This window comes from Gorilla gorilla, chromosome 5, assembly GCF_029281585.2.
Source record: "Gorilla gorilla gorilla isolate KB3781 chromosome 5, NHGRI_mGorGor1-v2.1_pri, whole genome shotgun sequence".
Lineage (NCBI taxonomy): Eukaryota > Metazoa > Chordata > Mammalia > Primates > Hominidae > Gorilla > Gorilla gorilla.
The window spans coordinates 175,259,899-175,271,204 of NC_073229.2; the positions used below are offsets into that span (position 1 = coordinate 175,259,899).

Genomic DNA, 11,306 nt, shown 5'->3' on the forward strand with positions numbered 1-11,306 from the left:
CAGCATCGCCCCATGCGACTGGGTGCAGCATCGCCCCATGCGACTGGGTGCAGCATCGTTCCATGCGACTGGGTGCAGCATCGCCCCATGCGACTGGGTGCAGCATCGCCCCATGCGACTGGGTGCAGCATCGCCCCATGCGACTGGGTGCAGCATTGCTCCATGCGACTGGGTGCATATTGCTCCATGCGACTGGGTGCAGCATCGTTCCATGCGACTGGGTGCAGCATCGTTCCATGTGACTGGGTGCAGCATTGCCCCATGCGACTGGGTGCAGCATCACCCCATGCGACTGGGTGCAGCATCGTTCCATGCGACTGGGTGCATATTGCTCCATGGGCATGGTTTGTATGAAACACTCACTATTAAAGCACAGTAGGAAATGCTGAAATGGAAAAGGAACGGGTCGTCCGGGAGCCCCAGGATCTAGACCCTGCAGCAGTGTTTCAGGGCCTGAGGATCCGTCAGGGGGGCCAGCATCAGAAGCCCCAGCACACAAGGGGCTTCTGATGCAGGAGGAGAGTGTGCGGTTTGAAGATCTTTCATCCCAACACAGCAAAGCGGTGAAGAACCAGTTTTCATCCTGTCTCCACCACTAACTAGCCATGTGTCCTTGAGCTCATACCCTCATGCCTAAGTGTCCTCTGTCCTCATCTGTAAAGTAAGGCTAAAATGAGTACCTACCTCATTAGGGTGCTGGGAAGCTCAATGAGATTATTTCTGTAAAACCCTTAGACTGTCCATTAAGTGTCACAAAAGCAGTCGTAGGAGTGGCTGTGGCGGTATGGTAGTGGTGAAATGAGTAATTTGAGATTATAGGCCTAAAGTCAAATTTCTGGTTTTGCAATTTATTACTAGTGTGACCTGGGCAAGTGACTTAGCCTCTCCAAACCTGTTTCTTCCCTTGTAAAATGGAAATAATAAAAGTTCCAACCTGCTATATTATTGAGAGGATAAAATGAGGAAAGCACGTAGCACAGTGTCCATCACAAAGCAAGCTCTCAGTAGATACCAGTTACTGTTATTGAGGGAGACCGGGGTGACGACTGGCATCTGAACAGGAGTTTTCCAGCTGTGCTCCAGGAGCTGTAGGTTTTACAAAAATGTGTCTTGGGGGTGAGAAGGAGGCCATTATTCACCCTGCCCACACCTGCTGCCCCCTTCAACCTGATGGGCTTGTCTTTGTTGGGGTTCAGCATGAAGATTTTATTGAGAAGAAAAGGTTTGGAAGATCACTGTTTTGTAGTTCGGGTGTGTTATGGGGCTACAGGGAAGGTAAATGGTCTCAATTTTCAGGAAGTTGACATTTGCCTTTTCTACTTCATTTCCTCAAACAAAAATTGAAATATCAGATGACAAATTTAAAGAGATATATCCCATATAAAACCTAAAGTTCTAGGAGGCTGTATTGAACGATAGAGTTAATTTGCATCATCAGATGTTGTGGCCGCTTTGTAGCATTTGCTAATCTGTAACGCTTGGTTTTCTCCCCCAGATGAGCACCATGCCAGGACTGCCCACCCGGCCCTGCTTTTATGACATAGATCTTGATACCGAAACAGAACAAGTTAAAGGCTTGTTCTAAGTGGACAAGGCTCTCACAGGACCCGATGCAGGTAGGCTGATGTGCTTCAACTTTTTCTCTCTTTGTTTTTTTCCAGTTTGTATCCTTTTTTTGTCATTTCTTTTTTCTGATACCACAGAAGTGATCTGATAAATCCTTTCCTTCGTTTGTTACTCAAATTCCTACCAAATGATTTTCCGTGACTGGAGTTCACTCCTGGGTGTGGCTGTGAGTTAGATGCTCAGATGCTCAGTACACAACCCTTAGTGTCCTGCGCTCGAGTCCAGTGAAAGCCAAATTATGTCATCCCTGAATATAGATGTGTTTAGAGCATCTCTGACCGTAACAGAACTCTGTAAACTCATTATTCTTTTCCAGGAGTAAAACCAGCATCTGTTATAATTTTAAAAGAGTAACTTCCTACCTTCCTGCCACATATCTCTTGGTACAGAGTTAGAATCACGTGAAAGAGGAATCTTGGTGTATCCGTTTCCTGGGGCTGCCATGACAAAGTATCACAAACTGGGTAGCTTAAAACAGTGGAAAGTTTGAAACAGTTCTGGAGGCTAGAAGTCCAAAGTCAAGGTGTCAGCCAGGCCATATGCCACCTCGAGACTCTGGGTGGAATCCTTGCTGGCCTCTTCCTAGCATCCGGTGGTGGCTGTCACTCCCTGGCGTTCCCATCTTGCAGCTGCGTCACTCCCGTCTCAGCCTCTGTGGTCCCACCACGTTCTCCCTGTGTCTGTGTCTTCACATGATGTTCACCTCTTATAAGGACCCCAGTCCTGTTGGATTAGGGCCCACCCTAAGAACCTCCTTTTAACTTGATTACTCTGCAAAGACCCTCCTTCCAAATAAGATCACTCTCAGCCAAGCGTGGTGGCTCACGCCTGTAATCCCAGCACTTTGGGAGGCCGAGATGGGTGGATCACGAAGTCAGGAGTTCAAGACCAGCCTGGCCAAGATGGTGAAACCCCATCTCTACTAAAAATACGAAAATTAGCTGGGCATGTTGGTGGGCACCTGTAATCCCAGCTACTCGGAAGGTTGAGACAGAGAATTGCTTGAACCCAGGAGGCGGAGGTTGCAGTGAGCTGAGATTGTGCCACTGCACTCCAGCCTGGGCGACAGAGCAAGACTCTCCTTCTAAAAAAAAAAAAATCACTCTCACAGGTGCTCAGGGTTAGGACTTAAGCATATCTTTTAGGGGACACAGTTCAACCCAGAACACTCAACTGTGGCACAACAGGTGTGTTCGGCTCTCATGTCCCTGGACAGACACATAGCAATGGGACAGACCATTTAACTAGAGGGCCCCATGGGTTCCAGGAAGGGCAGGGCAGCAGAAAGTAGGCCACTTGATGACTTCGGGTCTGCACAGTCTCAGGTTGGGCTTTGACTCTGAGCTGTCTTAGGCGGCCCAGACCTGGGGACTCTCGGTCTTATTCATGTCCACCCCACAGCACTGCAGCCATACCTGCTGGCTTCTATCCTGACTCCCCATCGTGAAGAAAAATGACCACATTCCTAAACCTCCTCCCTGGGAGACAACTCCTAATCAGAAGCTTGAAAGGCTCAGGGCTGCTTCTCCTACCCCAGGGATCAAACATGTCATCACCATATTCTAAAGACACATTCTTTCCCCGCAAGCACCCCGCCTCCTTCTCCCCACTGACTCCTGTTCCTGAGCTCAGAACCTCTCCCTCTTGCCAGCATATTCTCGGCCTTTGCAGATGAGCTTCCGTGACCTAAAGACCCTCTTCTTCAACCATCTCTGAGTTACGGCTCCAAGCCAGGCACCCAGGATTCTCATTTCATTTGTTTCACTACCAGGAGTCCACTTGAGGACTTGTTGTTGTTGTTGTTGTTGTTGTTTGAGAAAGAGTCTCGTGCTATCACCTAGGCTGGAGTTCAGTGGCGTGATCTCTGCTCACTGCAACCTCCGCCTCCCAGGTTCGAGCAATTCTCTTGCCTCACCCTCACAAGTAGCTGGGATTACAGGTGTGTGCCACCACGCCCCGCTGATTTTTGTATTTTATTTATTTATTTATTTATTTGCGACAGAGTCTTACTCTGTTGCCAAGGCTGGAGTGCAGCGGCACTGTGTGGGCTCACTACAACCTCTGTCTCCTGGATTCAAGCAATTCTCCTGCCTCAGCCTCCCAAACAGTTGGGATTACAGGCACCCACCACCATGCCCAGCTAGTTTTTATATTTTTAGTAGAGACAGCGTTTCACCATGTTGGCCAGGCTGGTCTCGAACTCCTGACCTCAGGTGATCCACCCGCCTCAGCCTCCCAAAGTGCTGGGATTACAGGCGGGAGCTACCACGCCCAGCCTAATTTTTGTATTTTAATAGAGATGGGGTTTTACCGTGTTGGCCAGGCTGGTCTCAAACTCCTGACCTCAAGTGAGCCACCTCGTCTGGCCAAGTTTTTTTGTTGAGCCTTTGTTGCTAAAACACTAAAGACCTAGGCTATGGTGAGAAAGATAAGGGAACCATAAATGAAATTACATTAAAACAAGGCGTGAAATCGTTTGTTTTGGGTTGTGGATGTTGTTTGGGGGGTGTTTGTATGTGTTTTTTGCAGAGGAGCGGGAGCTGTGTTAAGTTTGAGCCATAACTGCATCTTTTATCTTTGTTATTTCAGAAAAAATAAAACTCTAGAAAATGAAGTAAGGGAGACTAGTTTAACAAAGAAACCCATAAACTCAAGTGTTGATAAAATGTTGTTTCATCTTTTGGTGTGAGCTTGTGTGTTGCCAATGTCTTCCATGACCCAGTAAGGCCGTGGGGAAATAATTGCTATTTCCCCAATTGCTAGTTGGCCTAGCAATTCTCTTTTTATGTCAGGAACCCATTATGTTACATTTCTGCCATTTGTCATTTTTCTCCAGAATAAGTGTGTTCGATTCTCCCATCTCTCTTGGACAGTATTTTTCCAGCTTTTGGTGAGTTTTCATATGCTCTCCAAGTAGGTCATATAAGTCCAATTATACTTTAATCACTGTAGTTAGGACTCAGGTCCTACTCAGGGATACATCCTTAGCATTATTAATGCATACCCTTAAATCCTTTATTACCTACTCCCTAACAAGAATTCCTCCAGATCTTATCTACGGGGCCTACAGGGCAGGACACAGGCCTACGGTAATTACCTCCAATGTATCGGGCATTGTGCTAAGCACTTTGCATGGGTGGTCACAGCACCTCTGGAGCCAAGTGTTGTCCCATAAGGGCCACAAGGCTTCAAGAGGACGGAGCCTACCCCTTGGTCACTGAGGGGTGGCCCTGGTCTGCAAGGCTACAGAACTGCCTTGCCACCCTGTGGCACTGCCTCTCATTTCATAGCTGGCACATGTCATTTTGCCACCCCCATCACATGTCATGCTGGCATCAACCCAGGGAGGTGGGTAGTATTTTTGTTGAAGAGCTGCAAGAACTCTGCCCAGAGAAGTCGACAACCTGCTCAAGTTGTGCAGCTAGTAACTACAAAAGCCAAGACTCAACTCAGATCTGTTGACTCTCAGTATTACCCCAACCTTTATGCCCCAAACCAAAGGATGCCCTTTTCATTTCAGTCATGGGTAAAATGAACTTTGGCCCATTCCGAAAGATGATACCAGCTATTTGAACAGACAGGTACTTGAGGATAATGAGGTAATTTTTTCTAATAAGTAAAGATAATTGTTTGGGTATTAAAAGCTATGATTTTGTCATAATTCTTTTTAGTCCAAGTATAATAGAGCCAGCTCTTTCCTAATTCTCTAATGGAATGGCATTTCCCCCCCTTACCCACCCCGCAATCCAAGGCCTCTTTCTTCTTTGTGAATTGCTAAATACAGTTCTGGGCTAGTGGGCAGTGGTTCAAAACCCATCGTTTGACCCTGCTTGAACAATCAAAAACAGATCCAGTGTCCTAAGATAAAACCACTATACAAAGCAAACATTCCCTCTCAGTGGCTCCTCGGTAATGACCCAGCAAGTATTGTCTGTTTCCCGTGCCTCTCACTATAGCCATCAGGGACCACTTCTACTAATAATCAGAGGTCTGTGACTATTCAAAATGCATAAAATAAAAATGTTAAAGCTTAGGTAACAGCTTGGACAAATGTGGGCATCTGAAAGGAAATGTCTGGCTTGCTGACGTTGCTCCTTCAGGGATCACACCGTAGATGGTGTGCATACCCAGGTGCTGAGCAGCACACTCATTATTCCCCCAGGAAAGTGTTGAAGGCGTGTTCCACTCAGGAAGAAGATTGTGCTTGGTTGATGACAACTTTCTGTCCTTCCCTTCCTCACCTTTCTAGCCTGTCTCACCTCCTAGGAAACCGTGTGAAACCAAAGGTGAACATTATATGCCAAAAAACATCAGAATTGGAGCTCTCCTTGCTCCCTCTTCCCAAGACTTCTCTGTAGTGCCTTCACTGTGGTTAGAATAAGGGCATGACTCATTCTTTTGGATGTCACTAAATAGAACTAATTAAAATAGATTTTTTGTCCCAGTGAAATTGATCCGGCTGTTGAGTCTTTTGTTTAAAGATTATTGGAACGAAGGATTTGATATTTTTCCCCCCATTCTTTTTTCTCACTTGGAAACTTTATCATATTTCTGAGCTTTGGCAAGATTCATTCAAATGAACACACAATAAAGTCTGGCAAATTTCCTGAAGAATTCAGGGACTCCCTTACTTCTTTATTCTACTGTGCAAAGTTATGTTGAGTACGGAATCAGATTCACTCCAGTCCTGCTACAAATGTTTGTTATTTACAAAAGAATTGCTTTTTCTTGAATTACATACACAGAAATAAGTTCAGGAAAGAAATTAGTTTCTTTCCTAAACTGGCTTTAGGGCATCTACAGACAAATGGTTAAAGAAAATGTGGTATGTATAGAGAGTGGAATACTACTTAGCCATTAAAAAAGAATGAAATAGTGTCATTTACAGCAGCATGGATGGAAGTGGAAGTTATTATGTGAAATAAGCTGGGCACGGAAAGACTAATGCTGCATGTTCTCACTCTCATGTGGAAGCTAAAAAGCTTACCCTCATAGACAGAATAAATGGTAGATACCAGAGGCTAGGAAGGATGGGTGGCTGGGAGGAGGGTATGAAGAAAGGTTGGTTATGGGTACAAACATACAGTTAGACGAAGAAATAAGCTCTAATGTTTGATAGCAAACTAGGATGACTATACTCAGCAACAATATTTTGTATACTTCAAAGTAACAGGAAGAGAGTGGGGTGTACTTGAAATGATACCAACATACAGTAGTAATGATAAATACTCAAGATAATGGACACCCCAGGTACCCTGACTTGATCACTACACATTCCAGGCACATAATAAACACTCATATATACCCCATAAGAATATAAAATATTAGGCCAGGTGTGGTGGCTCATGCTTCTAATCTCAGCAGTTTGGGAGTCCGAGTGGGTGGATCACTTGAGCCCAGGAATTCGAGACCAGCCTGGGAAACATGGCAAAACCCTGTCCCTACTAAAAATAGAAAAATTAGCCAGGCGTCATGGCGCGCACCTGTAATCTCAGCTACTCAGGAGGCTGAGGCAGGAAAATCGCTTGAACCCAGGAGGTGGAGGCTGCAGTGAGCTGAGATCATGCCACTGCACTCTAGCCTGGGTGACAGAGCAAGACTCGGTCTCAAAAATATATATAATGTATCAATACAAGGGAAAAATGGGCAGAAATTTTCAATGATATTTAATAACCATAAATTAATCTTGAGTTGGGTTGCTGCCTGCCAGCCCTTCTGTGAACATGATTTGTTCAGTCCCAAGTCACAAACCACAGGGTTACAAAGTACCCTGGGAGGGTGCCTGAGCTCTGTGGTTTTAGTCTTGAAACTTTAACTTTTCACAAAGCAATTCAAAAATTGCTCATCACCATTGTGTTCTGAGAAAAGGGGCGCCAAGGCATCACCCTGAGCCATCCGAGGAGTGCTGTGTGCCTTCTTCCTTTCTGCTTCCAAGTAGGATGGAAGCTCCAGCTTTACACTTAAATAATCCTCATCGACATCTAAAAGATAGTGATAATTAAATCTCTCCTGTGTTGCTAAATTAAATCTCTCCTATCTAACTAAAATGGAATGTTTTAAAGCTTAGGTAACAATTCTGAAATTCTTAATTCCCCCCAAAAGAAACTTTTTCTGAGCACATTTTGATTTCTTATTCCCATGCCAGAATAGAATGTTTTGTATATGGTATCTTCCAAAATATTTTCCCACTGAGTTAGCTTCTGAAATTGCTTCTTCCAATGCATAAGCAATAAACAACAGATTCGTTTTTACATTTTCACCTTAGCTATTGCATCTCTGATTGTTTTCATCTATAATGAGACTTTCTATACTTTGGCCAGTCCTTCTGTTTTTCTTAAAATGTGGGACCACAGGCCAGGCACGGTAGCTCACATCTGTAATCCCAGCAATTTGGGAGGCCGAGGCAGGCGGATCACCTGAGGTCAGGAGTTCAAGACCAGCCTGGCCAACATGGTGAAACCCCATCTCTACTAAAAATACAAAAATTAGTCGGGCATGGTGGCGGGTACCTGTAATCCCAGCTACTTGGGAGGCTGAACCCTGAGAATTGCTTGAACCCAGGAGGTGAAGGTTGCAGTGAGCTGATATCGCATCGCTGCACTCCAGCGTGGGCAACAGAGCAAGACTCCATCTCAAAAAAAAAAAAAAAAGTGGGACCACATACTCTAAGCACCTTTAGACGCAAAACCACAGGATACAAATGTAATGTGGCTAATCAGCTGGTCTTCCACCACCCACCTCTGGAGCATGGAAGGCCTTGTCCAGCCTTGCCTTGCCAAGCCAAGGGTCATCTCTAGTCCACTGAGCCCACCCTCTACCCTAGCACCCCTCCTGTCCCAAGGGTCATTGACCCTCAGGTCAAGGGATACCAGAGCCACTACAGTGAGGCTGGCCGTGTCTCTGAAATATTTTCTTTTTTTTTTTTTTGCCCTTCTCTCTTTCTCGGCGCTGCCTATGGAGGTGGCAGCCATCTCCTCCTCGGCATCTTGGCCGCCCTCAGACCCCTTGTGAAGCCCAAGATCGTCAAAAAGAGAACCAAGAAGTTCATCTGGCACCAGTCAGACCGTTATGTCAAAATTAAGCGTAACTGGTGGAAACCCAGAGGTGTTGACAACAGGGTTTGTAGAAGATTCAGGGTCCAGATCTTGATGCCCAACATTGATTATGGGAGCAACAAAAAAACAAAGCACATGCTGCCCAGTGGCTTCCGGAAGTTCCTGGTCCACAACGTCAAGGAGCTGGAAGTGCTGCTAATGTGCAACAATCGTACTGTGCCGAGATTGCTCACAATGTTTCCTCCAAGAACCGCAAAGCCATCGTGGAAAGAGCTGCCCAACTGGCCATCAGAGTCACCAACCCCAATGCCAGGCTGCGCAGCGAAGAAAATGAGTAGACAGCTCGTGTGCACGTTTTCTGTTTAAATAAATGTAAAAACAGCCATCTGGCATCTTCCTTTAAAAAAAAAGAAAATAAAGAAATATTTTCTTTCTTTTCTTTTTTTTTTTTTTTTTTTTTTTGAGATGCAGTCTCACTCTGTCACCCAGGCTGAAGTGCAGTGGCGCGATGTCGGCTCACTGCAAGCTCTGCCTCCCAGGTTCACGCCATTCTCCTGCCTCAGCCTCCAGAGTAGCTGAGACTACAGGCACCTGCCACCACGCCGAGCTAATTTTTTTGTATTTTTTAAATAGACACGGGGTTTCACCGTGTTAGCCAGGATGGTCTTGATCTCCTGACCTCGTGATCCGCCCGTGAGCCACCGCGCCCGGCCTGAAATATTTTATTTTTATTCATCTTTGTTGTGCTTATAATACTCCTGTTTTCTGTTTATTCCCCTGACTTGAATCAGATGTTAGGGGAGTATTTGAAGCTCCTCGTTCCCTCTCTTCATCAATATCTTCTGTCTAGAATCTAACCAAGCACCCTATCTGGCTCCAGACCTCTCAGTGATCTGTGGGAGGCCAACTCGCAGGATTTCAGCAGAGTTTGCACTTTCTTGGCCTAAAAGATAAGTCCTTCCATGTGTAAGTTCAGATGAAAGGCAACATAGTGCATTTACATTTTAGAGAGGTGAACACATTATTTTCTGGGACTTAAGTGTTGTTTTCTTTTTTTTTTTTTAATGTAGTTTGATTTATTTCTCTTTCTAAGAGATTACAGGATTCAAGAATGGCAACGAATCTTAATAGCCTTTGGGAGAAAGCAGCAAAGCTTTAATACTAAGTTCCAGGACCATGAACTTCCATGTTGTCCTAAATGCATTTTTCATACATTGCTTTCTGTGCCTACTCTATAAAACCCAAAAATCCAAGGTGACAGTATTCCTTATCTAAAATCCTAAACAAGGCTGGGTGTGGTGGTTCATACCTGTAATCCCAGCACTTTGGGAGGACGAGGCAGGCAGATCACTTGAGCCCAGGAGTTCAAGACCAGCCTGGCCAACGTGGTGAAACCTCGTCTTTACTAAAAATACAAAAATTAGCCGGGCATGGTGGTGCACACTTGTAATCCCAGCTACTCGGGAGGCTGTGGCGGGAGGATTGCTTGAACCCGGGAGACGGAGGTTGCAGTGAGCCGAGATCTCGCCACTACACTCCAGCCTGGGCGACAAAGTGAGACTCTGTCTCAAAAAATAAAAAAATTTTTTTAAAAATCCTAAATATTCTCATTCCACAGGATCCTGCAAACTGTAGATCCCAAACTTGGAAGTTCTGGGAATTCTGCCAGTATCCCCAAGTAAATCTCTTGGGAAGTTTAGAATGCTGCATGGCGTAGCTGTGCCTGCTCTTATAGAGTGGTGCAGACTCTGCTTCTCCACGTCTGCTAAGTAAAATATTCCAAACACAGATCAGCCTTATCTAGCGAATAGAACCATCACTCTGCTCTTGAATTTTCTTTTGGCCTCAAACTCTAGAGCTATAACATGTTAACGGTTTAACACCAGAGGAGAAAGCTATTCTTAAACTACTCAAACATGGTTTTTTTTCTATTTTTCAGACTCCTGAAACAGACTACTCTTTGCCTTTTTGCTGCAGTTGGAGAAGAAACTGAATTTGAAAAATGTCTGTTATGCAATGCTGGAGACATGGTGAAATAGGCCAAAGATTTCTTCTTCGCTCAAGATGAATTCTGTTCACAGCGGAGTATGGTGTTTGGCAAAAGGACCTCCACCAAGACTGAAAGAAACTAATTTATTTCTGTTTCTGTGGAGTTTACATTATTTCTCCTGCTTACACTTTAGAATGTTTATTTTATGGGGACTAAGGGATTAAAAGAGTGTGAACTGAAAGGTAACATTTTCCACTCTCGAGTTTTCTACTTTGTCTTTGAACTGAAAATAAACATGAATCTAGAAAACCAACCAGCAAGTTTTCAGTGCCAGATAAAACTCTGCGCTCTAGAGGTAACTCCTCATGGGAGGCAGCTAGGAGTGTTACCTGACACCAATTTCCTGGAAAACTGTGACAAGCAAAGCAATAACACACGTCGAGAAATATCTGATCAAGCGGGAAATCTTCTGACTGTCGGCGATCTCTAGTAAGATCTCTTGGAATGAAGTGCACTGTGTATCCAAAACTATTTTCCAGCGCCAGTGAAGCTGCTATCTCTTACCTGAAACAAATGGGTTTATGCTAGTTTCCACCAAGGAATGAGTCTCAATGGCCATTAAACTTTCTAAGGCC

At 44.9% G+C, this 11,306-nt stretch overlaps 1 protein-coding gene and 1 pseudogene across 8 annotated transcripts in view; both read left to right on the plus strand.

Moving 5' to 3' along the window:
- Positions 1–10,984, plus strand: part of MTHFD1L (methylenetetrahydrofolate dehydrogenase (NADP+ dependent) 1 like) — a 236,490-nt gene extending 225,506 nt beyond the window's left edge. For all 8 annotated transcript variants that reach the window (XM_031012156.3, XM_031012157.3, XM_055390851.1 and 5 more), the window contains exons 27-28: positions 1,496–1,616; positions 10,621–10,984. In XM_031012156.3, coding sequence (XP_030868016.2) covers positions 1,496–1,585 — 90 coding nt within the window. In that variant the 3' untranslated portion in view covers positions 1,586–1,616; positions 10,621–10,984. The remainder of the gene's footprint in view (positions 1–1,495; positions 1,617–10,620) is intronic.
- LOC109027189 (large ribosomal subunit protein eL32-like) lies at positions 1,611–9,071 on the plus strand (annotated as a pseudogene).
- Positions 10,985–11,306: the final 322 nt, after the last annotated feature.